The sequence below is a fragment of the Vulpes vulpes genome, chromosome 2, assembly GCF_048418805.1.
Source record: "Vulpes vulpes isolate BD-2025 chromosome 2, VulVul3, whole genome shotgun sequence".
NCBI lineage: Eukaryota > Metazoa > Chordata > Mammalia > Carnivora > Canidae > Vulpes > Vulpes vulpes.
This window is the reverse complement of record NC_132781.1, coordinates 37,656,049-37,679,038: the sequence shown is the minus strand read 5'-3', so window position 1 is coordinate 37,679,038 and position 22,990 is coordinate 37,656,049. Positions and strand designations below refer to the sequence as shown.

General features: G+C 47.1%; 2 protein-coding genes across 2 annotated transcripts; both read right to left on the bottom strand.

The window, feature by feature from the left end:
* Window positions 1-1,575: 1,575 nt before the first annotated feature.
* On the bottom strand, window positions 1,576-13,662 carry HEATR9 (HEAT repeat containing 9). Its single transcript, XM_025996260.2, has 16 exons — window positions 13,575-13,662; window positions 12,503-12,552; window positions 11,157-11,338; window positions 10,785-10,911; window positions 10,521-10,577; window positions 10,288-10,344; window positions 9,587-9,644; window positions 9,088-9,218; window positions 5,528-5,710; window positions 5,032-5,124; window positions 4,808-4,927; window positions 3,440-3,513; window positions 2,922-2,973; window positions 2,403-2,489; window positions 1,747-1,979; window positions 1,576-1,710 (listed from the first exon to the last, which is right to left on the bottom strand). Exons 1-16 carry the CDS (start codon window positions 13,660-13,662, stop codon window positions 1,599-1,601), a joined length of 1,704 nt encoding a protein of 567 aa, XP_025852045.1. The 3' UTR covers window positions 1,576-1,598.
* Window positions 13,663-15,099: 1,437 nt separating this feature from the next.
* Window positions 15,100-21,291, bottom strand: CCL5 (C-C motif chemokine ligand 5). Its single transcript, XM_025996259.2, has 3 exons — window positions 21,157-21,291; window positions 19,656-19,767; window positions 15,100-15,630 (listed from the first exon to the last, which is right to left on the bottom strand). The coding sequence occupies exons 1-3, from the start codon at window positions 21,230-21,232 to the stop codon at window positions 15,543-15,545; spliced, it is 276 nt and encodes a 91-aa protein (XP_025852044.1). The 5' UTR covers window positions 21,233-21,291; the 3' UTR covers window positions 15,100-15,542.
* Window positions 21,292-22,990: the final 1,699 nt, after the last annotated feature.

Here is a 22,990-nt window from a genome sequence, read left to right as displayed (position 1 = left end):
CATTATGGTGATAGCAAGACTAAGGTTCTGGCAATGAATGAGAGAAAATAGACCAGTGGACCAGAGGGTGGGATAACAGGAGAGCCAAGACCCTCATAGAAGCAGTGATTTTTTATATGAAGGTATCAGATAATGGTGATATTGGAAGGAATGGAGGAGGATGAGCAATACCCATGACTGTCATAAGCACAGGCAGATGGATGAGAGGAGGAGGGTATATATGTCTTATGTGGTTGTTCTTGCTGCCATCTGAGGGTGTATTCAGAGGTTTCATTAGAGAGGAGAGATGGGGTGCCTGGGTAGTTCATTTAAGCATATGCCTTTGGTACCAGTCATGGTCTCTGGGTCTTAGGGCTGGGGATTGAGCCCTGTTTTGGGCTCCCTGTTTAGGGGGGATTCTGCGTCTCCCTCACCCTCTGTCCCTCCTTCCAACTTACTCTCTCTCTCTCTCAAATACATAAAATATTTAAAAACAAAGTCAAAGTTCAAGTAAGTGATGTACCCTAGGATTAGACTTCAGATTTTTCTGACTCTACAGTCTGGGCTCTTTTTTTTTTTTTTGGAAATTTTTATTTATGATAGTCACACACACAGAGAGAGAGAGAGAGAGAGAGAGAGAGAGGCAGAGACATAGGCAGAGGGAGAAGCAGGCTCCATGCACCGGGAGCCCGACGTGGGACTTGATCCCGGGTCTCCAGGATCGCGCCCTGGGCCAAAGGCAGGCGCTAAACTGCTGCGCCACCCAGGGATCCCTGGACTCTTTCTTTTTGATGGAGGATATAGATTGTTGGGATTGGTGTGGCAAGTCCTGTTGGCAAAGGGAAACAAGCCTTTAGTACAAATAGGGGAGAAACAGAAACAGTTTCAGAGGGTAAATAGTGGGCCTGTTACAGGATATGGCCCTGAGGAAGGCAGAAAGGTGGAGAAGAGACAGCAGAGCTGGTTGGTCCTTTTTTTTTTTTTTTTTTTTTAAGATTTTATTTATTTATTTGTTCATGATAGATGTGGGGGGGCGGGGCGCAGAGACACAGGCAGAGGGAGAAGCAGGCTCCATGACAGGAGCCCGATGTGGGACTCGATCCAAGGTCTCCAGGATCGTGCCCTGGGTCAAAGGCAAGCGTTAAACCACTGAGCCACCCAGGGATCCCCGAGTTGGTTGGTCTTAAGTATAGCCTCAGTGTCTCCTTACCACTGGGAAGTGGTAGTGTAGTGTGGGGGGAGATGGGGTGAGTTAGTAAGAGGCAATTGTCCAAAGCCAAGCTTTCCAGGATTTTCTCCTGCTTTCCCTTCTCCAGCCCACTCTGGGCAGAGGCTCATCAAATTCTGGGTATAAGCAAGGGCTTGATTTAGGGAGGAAGGTTGGCCACTGCAGCAGCTCTGGCTCTTTCCCATTGTGAAAAGGACATGTGGTTGAGTGAATTAACACTCATCTAGGAGTGAGGAGACCTGTGTTTCTGTGCAGCCTCTGACAAAGGAACCAGCAGTGGTAGGTAGAGTGATACTTGTTTATTCATGGAAGATAGGTATAGATTGTATTCTCAGGGGAGCCTGAGAAGCAACTTTAGGGAGAGAGTGAGGGATAGGCCCAAAGAACTAACCTATTTGGAGGTTTTAGCAAGGATCTGGAGCTGTTTCCTGATCTTTGGCACCCAGGGCCCTGTGGCCTGTGCCTTGTGTCTTGGTTTAGAGAAATGGGGTAGGAAGGCAGAGCTGAGGTAGAAGACAGACTCTTTCTGGATACCCGACTTTTTCTCTTGGTCTGATGTGGCTCTGGACTTTGCAATAAACAAGGGGTTCAGCTGTACAAGTTGAAAGTCTTGGATATTTAACTCTTCTAGGTTCTCAGGCTCTTTCTGGAACCTTGTAGGCCCTGCCTCCTCATTAGTCTTAAGTGCCTCATATACAAAGAGAACCTTGTTCTTCAGCTTGTTTTTGATCCAGGGATCAATTGAAGCCACCAGAGTTAATGTTTCTTCTAGCTGCATTGAAACAAAGGTCCTTTGGCTGGCTCCCTTCAGGCTAAGGCTGGGAGGGGTAAGGGGTGCCTTAGGGAGGGGGGCTGCTCTGGCCACAGGCCAGTATGGCCCCAAGGAGTGGAGTGAAGTCAAGGGATAGTGTCTGAGGGCTCATTCCCCTACTCCCTTTCTCTCTCTTTTTTTAAAAAAATATTTACTTATTTATTCATGAGAGACCCAGAGAGGCAGGCTCCACACAGGGAGCCCTACGCAGGTGTGAATCCCAGATCCCCAGGATCACTTCCTGGGCTGAAGGCGGCGCTAAACCGCCCAGCCACTGGGGCTGACCCCCTTTCTCCCTCCTGATAAAGAGTAAGTGGTGGGGATGGGTGGGAGAGGCTTGGAGGAGGGCTATAGAAGAGGAAGAGGTAGGCGGGAATGCCTTACACTTTTCTTTACAGCCTGGCTCTTCTCTGCGTCTAGCATGTCCAGGAGCAAGTGGAACACTTTGGGGCTGCGGATCCCCAGGACACCCTAGCAGAGGCAGAGTGAGAATGATTAAGTAGCCAGCCTAGGAAAACACCTCTTCTGTACTCTTCCACTCTAGTTCCCCTGTGATGACCCTGTGGCCTGGAGAGAGGGAGCTATGGCTCCCCAGCTGAAGAATCCCTCTCTTTCCCTTTTGGGGCCACTGCATTGGGTTCCAGTGCATACTGTTCACCAGAGAGTCAAGACAAATTCCTGCAAATATCAAAGCAACACTTCTCATAACCATCTCCTGTCCCTCATCCCACCTACCTCTGATCCTGAAGAAAATGTTACCCCTGAATTCATGGTAGGGCTGGCATTCTTACACAAGCCAGCAAACCTCCCCAAACTTTACAGCCCTTTCTGCCTCTAAGTAATTGTGCTGAGCTGCCTACTCCCTTTGACATCAACACATCAGAGAAGCAGAGCTGGCCTTACCAAAGAGATGACTGCTTCCTGGCGTGCAGTGGCATTTGAGTTCATCAGTTGCCTGTGTAGAAGGGAGTGAGTGTGCGATCCAGTTAGTGGATAGGGGAGGAAGGCCATTTGTTTCTTACAGCCCAGAGTGAGTCGGGCTTAAGGCCAGTGAGTGATGCTAATTTCATTTTCTCCCTCTTGTTCTTGGGTCAAGAAAGGGGTTGGGAAGGGACAGGCAGGTACAGCAATTTTCCAGGAGGCACTGAAAGACAATTTGGACTCATATCTGTCCAGAACTCTACTTTTTACAGGTCCCTTTCATGTCCTCATCTTAATTTGAGTTCTTATATTTTTTAGCAACCCTGAGCGGTAGATATTACCAGCCCCCTTTTGCAGATAAAGAAAATCCCAGAGGTCAAAGAGTGACTTGGCCAGTGAGAACTAAGAACTGAGATCAGATTCTCAGCTCTCCCCACCCCTGTGCTGCTTTCCCACAGCCTAGGATTTGGCTCTGGCAGCTCCCAGCCTGAGCCACTCACGCCTCCACCAAGTTCATCATCGTAGGCTTCATCTTGAGCTCTTCCACGGTTTCAGCCACAGCCTGCCTCATAGCCTGAGGAAGGATTAAGGTGAGGCAACAGAGAAAAGGAATTCAGGAGTGTACCTTTAAGGGCTCACAAATTTTTACTAAGTGTTGACCTTGTGCTATATATGGTCCTTGCCTTGAGGAGCCCCTGGTCTGGTAGGGGACGCAGACGAGTGAGTAGGCAGTTATACTACAGTTGTAAGTAAGTGTTAAAACTGAACTAAGTATAGGGTGAACCTAGGAGGGTCTTGTCAATCTGGGTACCAGCAAGATTTCCTGGAAGAAGTGATGCCTCAGTTGAAGCCTGAAAGGTGTATGGGAATTAACCAGTATAGGGCGGGGCATGGGGTGATTTTTTTTTTTTTTTTTTAGGCAGAGAGGAGGGCATGTACAGAAGCTTTGAGGCAAGAGAGAACACATAGATTAGGGAACAGAAAAGTATTTCAGTTTAGCTAGGTGACTACAAGGATTCTTCAAAGTGGGGCACTCAGGAATTATACTGGGATACGAAGAATAAATGAGGACAGAGTCCTCCTATGTATTTATTCATGAGAGCCACACAGAGAGAGGCAGACACCCAGGCAGAGGGAGAGGCAGGGTCCTCTTGGGGAGCCCGATGCGGGACTTGATCTTGGGACTCCAGGATTACACCCTGAGCCAAAAGCAGATACTCAACTGCTGAGCCACCCAGGCGTCCCAGGATGGAGTCCTCAAGCATAGCTGGTGTGTGGCTCTGAGCAGGAGTGTGGAGGGTTGAAACTAGAGAGGTAAGCAGGCCCTGGGTGGTGAATGGCAGTGGTAAACCTTCCTGAGAGCAGTGGGGAGCCACTGAAAAGCTTTATGCGGAGATGAGAGACAGTCTGTTTTACATTTTAGAAAACTGTCTTTAGAAGTTCTGTGGCTGGTTCTGTAACAAGCTACAATAAAGATGAAAGCAAAGTAACACAGAGGAAGGCAGGGTTCTTTGTGTTGGGGATGATTTGGAAAAGCTTCCCATTGGAGGTGTTTGGACTGGCTTTGCCAGAGCAGTCTTACTTTAAGTAACAGGTGGAAGCAAGGAAGAGTGAATAATAGCTTAAGGCAGTTTTTCACCTTGCAAAGGGAAGGAGGGAAGGAGGAAGGGATGACTCGGCATTTTTCACTGAGAGAACTGCCTGAGCAAAGGCAAGATGACTTGAAAATGCGGGCTGCGTTAGAGGAACGGAGTGTGTTGGTGCCTTAGAGTCAATATGAAACTTTGAGGGGCAGTGTGGTGAGAGGTCTTCAGAGAAGGGAGAGGAGGCGGATTTGGGCTGCCTGGGTTTGGGAACGTTGATCTCACAAGGAAAGGTTCATTATACGTCTTCCTCCAGAGCAAGTCAAATGTGGATCCCTCCAGCCCTTGTGCCCGGATCTGTTGCAGCCCAATGGTCTTGAGCATCTGGGTGGCTTCAAAGCGGTGCTGAGGGCAGAGGTGAGGAGGTATGAAGGGTAGACTCTCTTCCTTATCCCTCAGCCTGTCCTAGTGCTGGAGAAGGAAGGGTCCTTGGCAGTCTGAAAGCTTACCTCCAGAACACTAGAATGGCACAGCTGGTCTAGGATGGCCCTGATGACTGTGGCTGTGTTTATATGCATCATCTTCACCAGCATCCTAAGTGCCTGTGAGGGGCAGGCAGGGTAGGGTGAGTTGTACAGGGGCAAGAGGCATCTGTATGGCCAGGTAGGCTTGAGGACTGAGCCTAAAACTCATGGGGAACAGATGGGGTGCATTCTCCTACCTCTTCGCCTTTTGAATGAGAGCATAAGTTCATGTGTGCACAGATATGCACAGTTATAAATGAACACTCCTACAAATCAAATATATACAGACACATGTACACTTATATCTATGTGACCCCATATTCATGCACACACATATTGACAGACACAGAGGATCCTGCAGTGCCCCCTGCCGAAGCTCCTTTTTTTCTGGTTCTGTATGACGGGGTCCAGACTGTACTAGAGTCAGCATGCCCTCTGGTTCCCCAGTGCTCCCCAGAACCCAGCCTCCTGCTCCTCACACCTTCATCTGCTGGGTTTTTGATCCTTGGCTCAGGCACTGCAGCAAGTACTCTTGGGCTGTGTTGCTGCAGGGCCGCAGGAAACCCAAGCACAGGGCTGCCTCCACAGCTGCTTCATTCGATGACTTATTTATCAGCATCTGCAGCACAGGTACCAACTTTTCTTCATCCCCGACTTGAGTCCTCTGAGGGAGACAAGAAGTGAAATGGGCAGGAGGACTATGTCTTCAGCCAGGCTTTGTTAAGAGGGCAATTCACTGCTACTCCCAGAGCATTGTCCCTCCTCCCTAGAATGAATCTCATGTCATCAGATTTTAACCACTTCCTCCTTATAATTGTCCTCTACTTGCTTCTAGGTCTTATCTCTTCATTTCTCTAGGACTCATCCATCTCATGGTTGGATGAGTGTCACTTTAACACTTCTGCTGTCTTAATTCCTGACATTTTAAAAATACATATGTCATTGATCCTACCCCTTTTCTCCAATAATCTTGTCCTTGTTCCATTCTATGTCAGCCATTACTTCTCACAGAGAGGTTTTTATCATTACCCATTTTGGTGACATCTCCATGATCTCCATTTTGTGGATCCCACTCTCTGACCATCACCTCCTATCTTTCCAGCTCACCTCCCGGTGTTAATCCTCCACATGGATTAACATAATGTCCACTGAGCACCTTTACATTGCTCTTCTTTTTCTTCCCTCTCTACCTAGTTTAAACTCCATGGTCCTACTGTAGTCACTTGAGTCAGCCTGCTTCACTCAACTCCTTTGCCTCCTCTTGCTTCATGGTAGTCAATTCTCCACTTACTCTGTGCCTGCACTTCCTGGAGAAAAGCACACAGTCATGATGACTGATCTTGCTTTCAATGTGTGAACACAAACCTTGTGTGGACTCTTCAGTGCTACCTAGTAACCATACTAGTTTTCCCTGGGCAATTCTTTTTCCCACCCTCTTGATTAATACCTTGTCCACTGGAACCTCCAAAACTTCTTCCATTCTTAACTCTCAGATGAAAACCTTGCTTCCTACTTTACTGAGCAAATATATAGCAACTGGAAAAGAAGTTCCAGAGGCACCTACCACCATTTCTATCCAACCTTCCAACCTGTACCCATATGTTCTTTCCTTCCACTTACTGCTATAGGCTCTGACCATCTTTCTGCTTGTGTGTTCTCATCTCACCTAATCACAACTCTTTCTTCTTTCTTCAAAATGATCATTTTCACTACTGGATCATAGAAATATGCTGTTATTTTTCTTTTTTTCTAAAATCCACCCCTGGTGCCAGTGGTAGCCCTTTCCAGCAAAACTTGGGAAGTTGTCCATTCTTGCTATCTCTAATTTCTTTCTTGCCGTTCACTCTTAAACTCTTCACCACCCCACCAAAACTGTTCTTGTTAATTAAGATAATCAAGGATTTCTACATTGTTAATCTGTGTATCGATTCCCAGCCCTTATTTGATATGGTTGATTTGTTTCCTTTCCTTGATATATTTTCTTCACTTGATTTTCAGAATACCACACTCTTGGAGTGTCTTCCTACCTACTGGCCAGGTGTCATTATTTACTGGTTCTTCCTCTTCTCCCTGACCTCTTAAAATTGGGATGCCCCAAGACTTCATACTTGGTACTTAGTGATCTCATCTAACTGAATGACATTAAATGTTGTCTATATGCCAACAACTCAAATTCTTTGGTTCAGGCTTCAGACTCCAGATTGTACATACAACTCTTTGCCTGCTGTCTCCCTTGGAGGTCCAGTAGATATCTCACATATAAGTTGTCCAAAACTGGACTTCTGATATTACCTTCAAACCTGTTTCACACGTAGCTTTCTCCATTTTAGATGATAACAACTCCATCCTTTCAACTGCTGGGCCAAAAGACCTTGGCTTCATCCTTGTTTCCTCACAGTCTTTTGTAGCTCACATTCAACCTGTCAGTTTTACTGATCCTACTGCAACCACTGTGCTACCTTTATATCTTACCAGGATTGATTTAGTAGCCCCTAATTGGTCTTTCTGCTTCCACCTGGTGCCCCACCCATCTTTTCTCAGTACAACAGAGTGAACCTTTTGAAATGTAAGTTAGATTATGTCACTGCTTTGTTCCTTACTTCCATCAGACTAAAAGCCCAAGTACTTGAAGTTCTCCAGAAAGTGCTGATGGAATATGATCTACTCTAGTAGATCTAGTCAATCTGGATTTAGTATAACTGAGTCTCCTGTTAACTCCTTTGACCTACTTTCATTTTCTACTACTTTTTCTATTTCCACTCCACTGCAGCCACCCTGGCCTCCTTGCTGTCCATTGACCATGCCAACCAAGCACACTCCTGCCTTAGAGCCTTTGCACTGATTGGCCCTTCTACTGGGAATGCCTTCTTTCAGATACCTGCAGGACTAACACTTTTACCTTCTTCATGTCTTTGCTCAAATGACACCTTCTAAGTGAAGCCTTCCTCCCTTCTGTATTTATTTTTTTTTAAGGATTGATTTATTTATTCATGAGAGACATACAGAGAGAGGCAGAGACATAGGCAGAGGGAGAAGCAGGCCCTCCACAGGGAGCCCAATGTGGGACTCAATCCTGGATCCTGGGATCACACCCTGAGCCGAAGGCAGGTGCTCAACCGCAGAGCCACCCAGGTGTCCCCCTTCTGTGTTTAAAACTAACCTATTCCCATCCTCACTTGGCATTCCTAATCACCTCACCCTGCTACCTAATTTTTCCACTACACTTGTCATCTCTAACATACTATATAATTAAGTTTACTGGTTACTATGTGACTCCCCAGCTAGAAGGTAAGCTCCACAAAAGCAGGGGATCTTAGTCTGTTGGGTTCACTGATGTATCTTAAGGACCTGGGACAGAGCCTAGCATGTGATAGCTGTTTAACATATATTTGTTGAGTAAATGGATGAATGATAACTTCTGTTTCATACAGAGCAGAGATGTGGCTCAGCGGTTGAGCACCTGCCTGAGAGGATCCTAAAAGGGTAAAAATTTGAGTAGTGTTGTAGACTCTCTCAATCCCTTTCCCCTCTTGAGAGAAGTTTTTTCTTTAGTAGGTTATTTTAGGGATGATAATGGTTACCATTTAAAAAGCACAGGCATTGAACTAGGTGCTTTATATACATTATCTCATTTAGTCTTCTCAACAATGCTATAATTACTATCCATTTTATTCATTTGTTTAATATATTAATGAATTTTTATTGAAATATAGTTAACATACAGTGTTAGTATAGTTAGCATACAATGTTATATTAGTTTCAGTTTAGTGATTTAGCAGTTCTGTACACGACTCAGTGCTCATCATGATGTTACCATCTCCATTTTGGAAATGAACTACTATGGATCTGAAAGATGGCTTTTCACTGGTTGTATGACTACTAAGTGGCTATGTCAGTGCCTCTGTTCAGGGAACTCCACAAGGACAGAGTCTTCTCTCATCAAGGCTAGGAGCTGGGTTACCTTCTCCCTGACCTAACGCCAGCCAGCACCGTCAATTATCTTGTCCTACCTGCCAGTTACAGACTCTCCTCTCAAATCACCTTGTCTTTGGGGACAGAAGCCCAGGTGTTTAAAGCCGCTCGTAGCCCTGTCAGAGAATCCATCCTTTGCTCCTCATTTTGCCCCTTCAACTGTTTAATGAGAACCTGGATCACGTGCTTATTCAGGCAACCTAGATAGGGAGGGTCCTCAGATCAGGGCAGAGCTCAGGGACTGTTCCTCTCTGCCAGGATCCATTTGACTCAACTGTGCCTTCAAGACAGAAGTTCTAAGTACTAGGTCTCAAAGTGTTACCCATCCTCCCAGGACACTGGTGCAGCTGGCTGAGCATGGCTGTAGTTCCATGGACCCGCTCCCTCCCTCCCAATCTCTTCTCTCTTTTCACCCCACTTTCTTCTCTCTGCCCACAGTACTTAGGCTAGCTCCCAGATCCTGCCAAATGATAGGTAGAAGTGGGTGTCCTTACCCAAAGAGGAAAGGGGCCACACTGGATCCTTTCTCATCTTTCTCACTCCCCTCCCAGGGAGAGGACATACTCACCCAGCATGGCCAGGCTTCGACAGGCCTCATACTTCACTTTCTCTGGACCAGTTTGGGCCTGATTTAAGAGGCAGGAGGTAGAGATATGCCATAAGGTGATGAGATGTCAGAGCTCTTAAGAGTCCTCTCAGCTTAAGTTTTCATTTACAAGTGAGGAAACCGAGGCCTAGGGAATGACCTGTCTATGCTCAAGCACAAAATACAGGCAGAATGGTGCAATGGAAGGAACCTAACTTGGGAATAAGACATTTGTTCAAATCCTTATCTGGTATCTAGTAACCATGTGGTCTTGGGCAAGTCATTTGGCTCATTCTCAGAGCTTCAATAGAAACATGCAGATACTACTGCCTATTCCTAGTTTGTAAGACTTAAATGAGAACATGGAAAAGAAAAGCATGTTCCCCATTATAAATTGGCATATAAGCATGGGGCTTTGATTTGGTTATGACAGAGAATGAACTCAGTTCTTTTCTGCCTTTTCAGTTGAGGGTCTTTTCTGTTACACAGATTCCCCCATCCCCATCAAGCTGCCCTTCAGGGAAGCCAAGGGCATGAGATGGAGCACACCACACACTGGTAGCTCTCTCCTCACTGCATCTGACCCAGCGTCCTTAATATCCTGGCGAGCCTTGTGTGCCTATGTTCTCATACCTCAGACCCTGTTTCCTCCTCTCGTGAGCTCCATGCAGCCCCAAACTCACCACCTGCCACAGTGCCTCCATGATAAACTTGTCATTGACGCCCAGACACCCCAGAGCCTGTAGGAACAGGGGTGGAAGAAAGGGAAGAGAGCTCAGACACCACCCTGTGAGTTACAGCCTCTGGACACAGCTGGAGTTTTGACTTGGAATGCCACACCCCAAGCATCTTTCTACTCCCCAGCTCAGCCAAATTCTACCTGAGACCATGCTCCACCATGCTTGCCACCTCTCACCTGTGCTGCATAGAACTGCTCATGCTCTCTGGGAGATTCCAGGCTTTTTGTGAGATCCTGCCCATCCAAGGGAGCCAATGGAAAGGAAGAAAGGGATTAATAGAGTTGTAGAACTTCAAATGGAAAGGAGCTCATCTAATTCCTTTTCCTTTCCCACCTCCATTTTGTTGGCAGGGACTGAGGCTGAAGGATAATGTGAGCCCAAGGTAAGGGCACCCACAGAAGGGGAGTCTCCCCATTCTCCCTCCCACCATGGTCCCTGACCTTTAATCTTTGCCACTTCAGGGGGTCCCCAGTAGGGTCTGAGGGCTTGGATCCCATCTGAGATTTTATAGTTAACTTGCTCATAGGGAGATGGAATTTTTGGATAGGTGTGTCCTCTTTGAGTTGCCTGTGTGAGAAATTGCACAGTCAGCCTTGGTCCCCTTGTTCCCTCCCTCCCACTTCACAAACTCCTCTGCCCCTTGTTCCTTAGCCCAGCTCAGAGATGGGACCAGTGGAAGACAGATGAGCCTCCTCCTACCCCAGGCTCCTCTCTGGGATCTGTAAGCTGGACTTGCCCCACTCTCTACCCCACTCCTTTCTTCTTCCTCTCTTTCCTAGAAAGTGTGGAGAACAGGGAGGGGCAAAGCACACCTAGGGTGATCTCTCATTTTCCACAACATTTTCTGGGCCTCCCGTTCTTGTCGCTGATCGTATAGAATGTGCCAGTGTGTGTAGATCTCAGGCTTCTTGAAGTAGCAGTGAGGCACTGAATGTGGCTTGCTTGGGTGCTGCCTCCAGCACTCTGGGCTTGGGGGAAACTCTTCCTTTGGCATCTGGGGGATGTGAATAGCACAGCAGTGACGGGGGATATTCCTCGACCAGGAAAAGGACCAGGATAAGAAGAGACTAGGTGAGAGAGACACCCTTCAGTCTCTCATCTGACCTAGAGTCCGAGACCCTACCCATTGTGTGACTTGAGTAAGTGACTTCACCCATCAAGATCTCAGTCTTCTCATCTGCAGAATAGAGCTAATAATCCTTATTCTTTCTGTACTCCTCTGTACTTGTTGCAAAGAATAAATGAGGTAAAGATTGTGAAGCTCTTGTTGATCTGTAAACCAATCTGAGTAGACAGTTTGGTTATTTGAGGATCTCAAAGCATTTTGAAAAGGCCATCTGGGCAAGGGCAAGGAGATGAAAAGGCAGGCGGTGAGGAAGACAGGTTACTGTTCGTTCATTTAGGCATGCAACAGATACTCACCGAGCACCAGCTGAGTGCCGAGCACTGTGCTAGGTGCTGGGGAGGCAGTTATCATCCCTGCCTTCATGGAACTTAACAATTTAGTTGGAAAAACAGAATCTCTAACAATCTCTCTCTTAAACAGTCATGAAACTACAGCTCTGATTGTAGTAGAGGATTGTGGGTGGGTCAGGGGCTTTCTCTGCTGATTTGGCTAGGATTCATTCCTATCTCTTCTCCAGCCTTTGTCAGAGTCAATTCTCTGAGCAACAAGGAAGAGGGGCCACAGAGAGAGAGGCAGAGACACAGGCAGAAGGAGAAACAGGCTCCATGCAGGGAGCCTGAAGTGGGACTCCATCCCAGGTCTCCAGGATCATGCCCTGGGCCGAAGGCAGCGCTAAACCTCTGAGCTACCTGGGCTGCCCAGCATCCTGTATTCTATCTGGCATCTCTATGAGGATCCCTGCATTAATGAATAAAAATGACTCATTGTTAAGCACTGCCTATGTAGCCTAGGCCTTATAGATAGTATCTCATAGCAACTCCACAAATGAAGCGAGACAGGGGTTGGCCTGTGTCAAAGGAAGCTCCTGAGGCTTAGGGAGGGGAAATGACTTGTCCAAGGTCACACAGAGTTAGTGGCAGCCCCAGGGGTGAGTGTAAGGGTTCTGTGAACCAGCCTTAAAGGAACAAGACAGTCTACCACCCCTCCAACTTCAACAAAGCTCCCAGGATGGCTAAAGTTAGGGGGTCTTACCTGGTAGCAGGACAAGGGCAGGTGAACAGGAGCCATGGCTTTTCTGAGTTCTGTGGTATAAATGATGGGCTAAGAATTATCCATTTGGGCATTCATTGATTGAGCGTTTAGTGAACATTGCATATTAGAATTATTTGGGGATCCTTGGGCCTACATCAGACGCACTGGGTCTGATTCTCTGGGGATAGGGCCTAGACAGAAAGCTCCCCAGAGGATTCTAATGTGCGGCTGATGCTGAAAACCAGCTGTCTCATTCAGTGATTCTCAAACTTGAGTGTGCTGTAGAATCACCTGGAGAGCTTGTTAAAAGCGATTTCTGGCATTTGTCCTGAGTATGGACATCTGGGGTCGGGGTCTGGGAATTTGCATTTCTAACAAGATACTGATGCTGTTTGTCTTGGGACCACACTTTGAGAACCACTGATCTAGCTGGTGAGACAGAGCTGTTTACTAGTGATTAACAAATGGAGACAAATGTGAAGATACAGGCACAGGTGGTACAGATGAGGGCCCCCCTAATCTGGCTGGGAGGACCAGGGAAGGTTTCCCAGAGGTGATCATACACAGGCTCAGTCTTTAATCCATGTAGGGGTTAGCCAGATAGATAAGGGGGAAGAGCGTTAGGCACGGGGAACAACTTCTTTCAAAGACTGGGAGTTGGGGAGTTGGGTAGAAAGCAGCGTGCAGATGTGGGAGCAGAAGCTGGGGGGACACACAGAATGTCCCATCTTCGAGGGACTCCTTGGGTGGCTCAGCGGTTGAGCACCTGCTTTTGGCCCACGGCGTGATCCTGGAGTCCCTGGAACGAGTCCCACATTCGACTCCCTGCATGGAGCCTGCTTCTCTCTCTGCCTCTCACTCTTTCTCATGAATAAATAAAATCTTTAAAAAAAGTCTCATCTTTGAGAGTCCTAGAGACTCACCTTGAAGGCTGTGGGGAGCCATCAGTGTCCAGTGCCCTGCCCTGACCCTTCCTGTGGATTTGCTGAACTCACCAGACCCCTGTCTGGGAGAGGGAGCTTTTCTTTTCAGGCCCCATCCCCGACTCTGTTTCTGTCTATTCCAGCCTCACCTTTGGTCCTCTCTGGATATTCCAGCCATGGGTACTTGAACATCGACCTGGAGATGTCAAAAATATCAGCTGATTTTTTGTAGGCCATCCACCCTCTTCTCGCAGGGCCAGAGGGAACCCAGACAGAGCAATTCAAGGCTGTTGGGAGTGTTGGGGCACAGCTGGGGGAGACCTATCCTCTGTGGCACAAGAGAGACAGGTGAGGGGCTGGGGCTTCTGTGGGTAGAACACTCAAGTGTTGAGTAACCAGATCTCCTAGGTAAATGGAAGACTCCAGTTCTATTCTCAAGCCCTGCCCCTCCCCCAGCCCCCACTCCCGGTGTCTACTTGCCCGTGGCCTTGAGCTAGTCACTTGACCTCTGGGAGCTTCAGTTTCCTCAAGTGAAAAGTGGGAAGTTCATGCCTATCTGGGAGCTAGAGTGGCTGTGTTGAGGCATACATGGGAAAGAAAGTCCAAGCATTTGGTGAACTGTCAAGAACACATCAGCCCATGGGAGGGGCAGAGGTGGTTTTTAGGACTAGTTATCAGGAAAATGTCAGGAGCGGGAAAGCCCTTTTTATACACGTATCTCCTTCCTTGGCAGCAGAAACTGAGCTCTTCTCTGTTTGGAGAGCTGCTTGCTATACCTCCCACTTTTGCCTATGCTGTTCCCTTTACCTGACAGGCCTTTCTTTTCCTATCTGCTAAACTGTTTCTCCAATTTTGTTTTTAAAAGATTTTATTATTTGGGCGAGAGTGAGCAAGAGGGAGCACAACCCTCCTGGGGGAGGGGCAGAGGGAGTGGGAGAAGCAGACTCCCTGTAGGGAGTCTGATGCAGAACTTGATCCCAGGACTCCGGGATCATGACCTGAGCCGAAAGCAGAAGCTTAAATGACTGAGCCACCCAGGTACCCCTCAAGCTTCATTTAAATGTTATCTCATCTCTCACATCTTTCTCCCCCAGGTACCTCCTTCAGTGGTGACATTCCCACCCCCCCCATCTTCCACCTCCCCCCCCATCTTCCACCCCCAGCTTGACCACAGCCTTTTGAACAGTTGCTTCCTTTTAGGTGTTTATCATATGTTTAGTTGGCCTAAAGTTTAAAGACGGTGGCTTGTGGCTCATTCGTCTCTCTTTTTTCCCCACCAGCCTCCCATACCTAGCATAGTGCCTGACACACAGTGGGGAGGGAGCCCACTGTGGCAAAAAAAACATGGGCCTTTGGGCCATCAGACTCAACATCACCAGCAGTGAACCGATGTGCTCTGATGTGCTGCCCTGAGAAACCCAGTGTCTCTCATGTAATGTCCCTGCCAGAAATGCTTAACCTGAATCTAATTATGGGGAAACAACCAGGCAAATCCAAACTAGAAAACATTCTACAAAGATTTGATCTGAACTCCTAAAAAAATACTTGAAGACACACACTAAAAAGTCTGTTAAAGCATTAAAAATACATGTCAGTTAAATTCAGTATGGGTTAATCGCTTAATGCTCATAAGGAAGGAAGTTTCTTGAGGAGAAAATCAAACCAGGAGCCAGCTTGGTGACTGCAGCGAGAATTTTAATGGAAAGCTGTTTTCTCACATTTACCAGTCAGCCCTTCCCAGTGAGGGGCTGAGAGGATAGCTGTGGCCACGGGACATTGCCAAAGGAGCCCAGTCTTCTTCCCATCTTCGTCTCTGGAGGCTTGTTGATCTCCTTCCTGACTGCAGAGCTGGGGTCAAGCTGAGAGGCCTGAAACTCAAGAGCCTAGAGACCTTCTGTGCACAAAGCAGAGCCTCTGGAGCTCTTGCAAACTTTAGATGGAGGAGGCTTTTATTTATAACTGCTACTACTTTTATAACTGCTACTGGGTGGTGGCGTCTGTGCCCTCCCAGGAAGGGTTGGGGGTAGGGGTTGGTGAGGGTCTCCCAAGCTGCATAGGACAAGAGCAAGAAGCAGTAGGAAAGTTTGCATGAGTTCAGGTTCCAGATGCCCTACATCCTAACTCATCTCCAAAGAGTTGATGTACTCCCGCACCCATTTCTTCTGTGGGTTGGCACACACCTGGCGGTGTTTTCGGGTGACAAAGCTGTGGAAGAAGAGGACAGGATGAGATCTGGTCAGCACCTGGACCATTTTTGGAGATGAGGTGAACTGAGGCACAAGGGGATGTTGATGATGATGATACTGGAGTGGAGGATTCTTGGAGCTGTTGGCTTGGAGCCAACAAAGTTGGATTTGTAGCTTTTAAGGAAAGATATTTCCTCTTCTGTTGAATCATAGGGCTCCAAGCCAGAAGCAGATCTGTGTGCATATTAACCCCCACAGAAATATGTATGCAACCTGGAGAGCTAAGGGCATATGGAGCTCAGGAGTCTAGGATAGAGCTGGTCAATCACTGGTTTTTTCTCAGCACTTCCGGTTTTAGACCTGGTAACAAGTGCCAAGATGCAGAAAAAAAGAGGGGTCTTCTAGGAACTGAGTTATGGTTGAGTAGGTGAAAGAGAAAAAGTGGTACAACAAACATGCGATTTGCCTTCAGATAACACAGTGCCTGGCAAAGGGTAGACACTCAACAAACGAACCACATCTATGTGTGTGTGGGTGAATGATAGAAGGACATGACCCCGAGTCTTGATTTCATCACTTATTAGTGGATTCACCTTGGCAAGTCACCTAGGGCCTCTGAATCTATTTGTTTACCTCTATAATACAAATAAAAATACTTCCTATTGTGCACTGTTGTTGTGAGACTCAAATGAGATGGAATTGTGGAGTTTTGGAAAACACCGCATGTGGTTTGTCATTGGAATGTTATGGGACCTCTTCTTTAGGAGGGATCAGAGCAAGATGACCCCAAAGGTCCTGGTACTGGACATCCATGCTCAGAGAGGGTGAAAGCCCTGAGGTACTCCCGGTGTCAAAGCACTTCCACCAATTAACCAGCTAGAATGTGGAGGCCACTGGGAGGGAAGGGCCTTATCTCTACAGGAGTTGATGGCATGCATTGGATGTATAAAAGCCTGCGGGGCACAGGCTTAGTCCAGCTGCCTACCTCACCTGTTGGCTGGGAGACTGATTCCATCTGGGGGAAACTGGACTGGAGAGCAGTGCCCGCAGTTCACATCTTACTTTTGGGCCAGCCCTGTCTACTTGGACCTTTCTCCTTTGGGCTTCTTTAGGATGTTTTTCTGCACCTTGTGAGCTCAGATATTTTCAAAGTGAAGCTTAGGTCGTCTGGCGAGGATGAGGATTTCTTGGTTTCTTTTTGGGTTCTATGCTGGATAGTGTTTGCTCTTGAGGAAGCTGCTTCCCCTTTTCTGAGACTCAGAGCCACTTGACACTCTCTCTTTTATTCCAATGTGCAGAAGAGAGAAAGGGAGCAGATGGAATATTCTGGGCTCTCATGCCTCCTAGTGTTTGTTTATTTGGGGTAATAAGGGAACTTCAGACAATGACCCTGCCCTGGTTCAGCCACGTCAGACAGGAAATCCTACAGACTTGTTATCCTCTCTTCTCGGCCCCTTCCGTCTGTGGCCAGGAAATCAAAAGGGCAGGAAACGAATATCTGGGGTGAGGGTTTCTCAGGCCTCTATTTCCTCCTGAAGAATGTGAGACTGGGGAACAACCTCCCTGGCTAAGCTTCTCTCTCTGCCCCCATTTTGGGGACCCCCTCCTTGCCTGACTTCCCTTCTGCCTCTCCCTTTCTGCTTGTTCTTTCCGGAGCAACCACTTCCACCTGCCCCTTGAGTGCAGGTGTTTCTCAGAATTGCTGCCCCTTTCTGTGTTTTTCTCCCTAGTTTCTGGCCCTAGGTGTGGCACACTGAGGGGGCTTAATGCATGTTTATAGCATGAGGTCATGAATGAATTGCACTCATCAAATTTTGTCACTTCTATGTATATAATATTACCTTTGGAGAAGGAGGAGGAGAAGTGAACACTTATCAGGTACCAACTGTGTGCCAGGACCTATTCCAGTTTTGTTTTTCATCTCATTCTTCTCCCTTTGACCCAGTGAGGCAAGTACTTCTATTTCACTCCACTTTGCAGCTGAAGAAATGGAGGCTCAGAGACGTTAACTCATGGGTCCAGGCTCCTGCAACTGCCCAACTGGCAGAGCTGGGATTCTAATGAAGCCTGACTTGCTGAGCACTCGAGCCAGCGCTTACCAAGACTCTGCTAAAGATTGCTACTCTCTTCTCAGGAGACTCTTTCCTCCTACAAAAGAATGTCTTATCTCTATGCCCAACACTGTTTCCTGGCTACCAACTCCTGCTGGACATTGCCACAGGGTTGTCGTGCTGGCATCTTAGCTTTATCCTCTTTAAACAGTTTTTCCTTGAGACTTCGGGGAGTGCCACACTTCTCCAGCCTCAGGGTCACTTAGCCCTCTGGCTAGAAACCTCAAGGTCACTTAGCTCCCTTCTTGTCCTTGCTCCTGACCTCCCCTCACCTGCCAGGACTTGCCGACTCCATACGTGACAGTTTCCAACCCTCTACTTTCCTGCAGGTCCTGTTTAGCCTTAATACTACTCACATGGGTAACCATAACAGCCACTTCACTGGGCCTGGCTCTCTAGGCTTTCTCTGTGCCCATTCACTTCACTTGCTCTAACACTTTTGAGTCCTTGTGCTGATGCTCAAGTGCCCACCACTGCTTTTCTACACAGGGATGCTGCATCAACCAAAAGAGCGTCCAGGCGACACTCAGTCTGCCTAACATACCTTGTCCCTCAGGCTTTTCTCAAGCACCTTTTGTAGCAAACATCCACTAACCCCCGGGGCTGAATGTGCTCCCTCCCTCCTTCTGTTTTTATTTTTTATTTTTAAAAAGATTTAATTTATTCATAGACACACACAGAGAGAGAGAGAGAGAGAGGCAGAGACACAGGCAGAGGGAGAAGCAGGCTCCATGCAGGGAGCCTGATGTGGGACTCCATCCCTGGTCTCTGGGATCACACCCCAGGCTGCAGGCGGCGCTAAACCGCTGAGCCATGGGGGCTGCCCTTCTGTACTGTTTTTTTACACAGGACTGCTCTAATCATTCTGTATCTCACTGCCTTGTATTAGACTGTGAGTCCCATGAGGGCGGGGATAGTGTATTTTTCATCTCCACCTGCCCATAACAGGTGCTCAAAGAAGGATTGTTTTTTTCTTTTGAAAAATATGTTTTCAGAGATAAAATTAGTAGTGCTAGATATTACCACGACACTTTGAAGGATTCACCAGAAAAAAAGGCAATTCTTGAATGCATATGGCTTTGCAAGTGTCACAGGAATTTTTGGATTAAAAAAACTTCACTTTATAGAGGAAACTTCACGATTACCCCCTTTTCATTCTTTAAGTCTCTATTATCTTAAACTTCTTAAGCAACTGTCACTGTTGGGCTGTCGGTAGTAGAAAGAGGAGACTCTAAAGACAGGCTGTATCCTTCACTTACTGTGCAACTTTGGGCAAGTCTCCAAACCTCTAGGTTTCAGATTCATTATCTGAAACATGTAGAGAATTACACATACCTGTCAGGGTTGTTGTGATGAAATTTGGAGATAACCCATGTAAGGCATTTGATACACACTTCTAGGTAGTGAGGACTGTTAATTTTTCAGGTGTTAGTTTGCATATTTAAAGGAGAATCTCATGTCATTATTTCTTCACCAGTTGATAATTTTTTTTTTAAAGTACATTTGACTGTAACTAGGGCTCTCTGACCTCTGACTGCTCCTTCTTAGATCCTCTGAGGTTGCAGGTAGATTTGATTGGGTGTGGCATATGGGAGAACATGGGATTCTTAGTTCGAGAGAGATGGCTATGTCGATCTTGTCTCCATGCAGGGACATTGTAGGTACACCCATAAAGATCAGAGACCTGACCCACTCCATCAGAGTGGGGAAGGATCCCCCAGGAACCCCTGCCTAATCCTTCTACACAAAGGTTGTGGGGGGGATCTGAAGCTACAGATGGAGGAACTCTGGCTATTTGAGCAGCTAGAAGATGGGTGGGAGTGGATAGGGCAGGCTCTTAGAGGGCTCCTGTGGGGGACTGGCTCTGGAACAAAAGGTGTCCCTTCCTCATCCCCCCTGCCCCCCCTAGAGGGTCCACAGGACTGGGACTCACACGACTGCTGGCATGGAGCACTTGCTGCTGGTGTAGAAATACTCCTGGATGTGGGTGAAGGGTAGTCGGCCGGAAATGTAGGCAAAGCAGCAGGGTGTGGTGTCTGAGGCATCTAGGAGGAGAAAGCAGTAGACTCCTGTACTCATTGCCATTATACATGGGGTGTTGTGCTGGGTACATTATCTTGGATAGACTGTTACCCTTCTTTGGCTGAAACTGAGGCTCCGAGAGGTAAAGTCACTTGGCTGTGGATACACAGTAGCAGAGTGGGTGATTCCAACAGAGGATGGAGAAGATCTCCATAATCTTCTATCTAATCCTTGAGCCTTGCATGTATCCTTCCCTCTACACCCTAATCCTCTGCCTTTTGTTCTATGGATATCATGGGCTTCCTCCTGGCTTGTCTGGGCTCTTTGCCCTTATTCTTGCCCTCTTGTGATCCTCAGTGGATTCAGAACTTAGTTTCTTTGAGACCTACGGTGGGTTGGGGGGAGGCTTCCAAAATTCAGTCTTTATGGCTCAGCCTCAACCGCTAAGAGGGGCCTGAAGATGTGTATTGTGTCCTGGGAGTCTCTGGCTGAGGCATGGTAAGAAGGCCTCCAAACAGGGAAGGAGAGCTTTCTATTGGTCAGTTAATTCAGGATGACCCTGGAAGGTGTCAGTTGCCACTTCCCAGTAAAGTAGGAGTGTTTAGGAGCCAGACAGTACTGAGTTTGAACACCAGTTTCCCTATTTCCTAGCTATGTGACCTCAGGCAAGTTACTTAACTCCCCTGAGCCTCTGTTTCTCCGTCTTTCAGTCAAGCTCAGCCACTCAGTCATGGCAAGTATTAAATGACATGGTACATGCAGAGCAGTCAGCATAATACATGGTCCATACTAGGTTTTAAAAAAATCCTCTGGGTGGCACAGTTGGTTAAGCATCCCACTCTTGATTTCAGCTCAGGTCATGATCTCAGGGTGGTGGGATCAAGCCCTGCATCAGTGCTCCTTGCTCAGTGAGAGTCTGCTGGAGTTTCTCTCTTTCTTTCTCCCTCAACTCCTCCCCTCTATTCTCTCTCAAATAAATCTTAAAAAAATTAAAATAAAAAAAATCCTCTCTCAGGGCCCACTTTTTCTATCTATGAAACAGGGAGAATATGACTATCCCAAGCTTAGAAGTCTCTGAGAAACCCTCCTGGTGATAGGGTTTTGAGGTCAGTTCAAGCTGCCTCTGCCTGCTAATATCCCCAGCATCAGTCCGCGCTCAGCACCTGAAGGGCTTGGTATAGATCTTGAAGACAGAAAAGTTAAGCAGAGGGTCCCTGCCATGGAGTGGCTTAAAGATCTCTCAGGGACAGCTGGACAGCTGGACATCTGGGTAAAGCAATATATAGGAATATATATATAGGAATATAAAGCATCGGGTTCAAGAAGCCTAAATGCTGCAGTTGAAAGGAGGACAAAGTCTGGGCCAGTGTGAGTGTCTGGCCCCAGGCTGCAGTGATCAGGACCTGACTTACATGGGGAGGCAGAGGCAGGAGCACAGAAGGTAGCAGTAGCGAGGAGGACTGCAAAGGTAGCTGCGGAGACCTTCATGGTACCTGCTGATGGAGAGCCACCTGCTGTTTCAGGATCCTCTGAAGGGATCTTCTGCAGCTCAGGCTGGCCCTTTATAGAGTCAGGCCAGTAGAGGGGGTGCCCCCCCAAGGGGAGTTTCCAAAACAGCAGCCACATATTGCTTGGCTTTTCACAATTTCATAAGTGAAATTGCACAAAATGGAAAAGAAAACTGAAATAGCCTCCGGAAATTTGAGTCTCATTCTCTCTCTCCTTCTCACTGCCTCTGATCCAGAGTGAGCTCATCAGTTCCTCTTTGCCCTCCAGAAGAACTAATATTGGCACTGGTGGTGGAAAACCTCTCCCTCTGCTGGCATCTTCAGCTGCTTTTAGGGCAGGGGTCCTCATCAGAGGTCAGCATGCAGCTTCCCTGGGGATAGTGGGGGGCAGTTAGGATGGATTAGAAATTACTAGGTGTTTATTTGGTTGCTTTCAAAGTTCTTCTTGCTCATGCATTACAGATCCGTATTTTCCCTCTCATACATGGAAAGGTGTTTGGGAAGAGGAGGGTTCTCTGACATATATAGCCTCCAAAGAAGGTGAGAACACTCACCCTGTGGGGCCAGGCACTATTCTAAAGGTTTTATAGATGTCAACTCATTTACTATTCTTCTCATTTTTCCCATTTTACAGAGGAAGAAATTCAGTAACTGCTGGGATCCCATCTCATTTCTAAGGTCTTCTTCTTCTTCTTCTTTTTCTTCTTCTTCTTTCTTCTTTCTTCTTTCTTCTTTCTTCTTTCTTCTTCTTCTTCTTCTTCTTCTTCTTCTTCTTCTTCTTCTTCTTCTTCTTCTTCTTCCTTTCTTCTTTTTTAAAGATTTTATTTATTTATCCATGAGAAACAGAATGAGAGAGAGAGAGAGAGAGAGAGAGAGAGAGAAAGGGAGAGGCAGAGACACAGGCAGAGGGAGAAGCAGGCTCCATGCAAGGGAGCCCTATGTGGGACTTGATCCTGGGTCTCTAGGATCATGCCCTGGGCTGAAGGTGGCGCCAAACTGCGGAGCCACCCAGGCTACCCTCTAAGGTCTTCTTGAGTACAAAAGTTAAAGAATTTGAAGGTTGCAGAGGATGCCAGGGATCATTTCTTCCATGTTCTTCAATTGCAGAGGAGGAAACTAAGGTCCAGAGAGTAGGAATGATTTGCTAAGAACACACAGCAAATGATGGGATCAGAACCTAGGTGCCCTGGTTCCTGCTTCAGTCCCCTGTCCACTCAGTACTCCTTACCATGAAAATGTTCATAGTTGGGGACATCCTTGAACTGAACACATGCAGTGGTCTTGATTAGAGACAAGGTCCTTACTCCATTCCAAAGACTTGAGTTCAGTAAATCTTCATAAATTCCTATTTGGATAATTCAGAATAGTGATAACTTGGCCTGTGCTGGGCTGAGGTTGACATCTGAATCATCAGATGCCACTATTTGAATTATCAGATGTCACTATCAACAGTGATAAAAGCAAACAACTTTTCTAAAAATGTACCTTAAAAAATATAACCTTCTACCAAGAACGTTTTCTTGCTAACTCTTGTGGCATACATAACTTGGTGACTGAGGGTGACTGAATTACCCAGAATGGGAAGACCTTGTCTCGTTTCTCACAGTGAGTCCGAGGCAGGGTGGTTACTCGTTTCACAGAAGAGGTCATGAAGTCTTCAAAGTCACATGGCTGATTAGTGTGATTGAACTGAGGTGCTCAAGCCCTTTCCACTGAGTCACGTTAGTCAGTCAGTGAA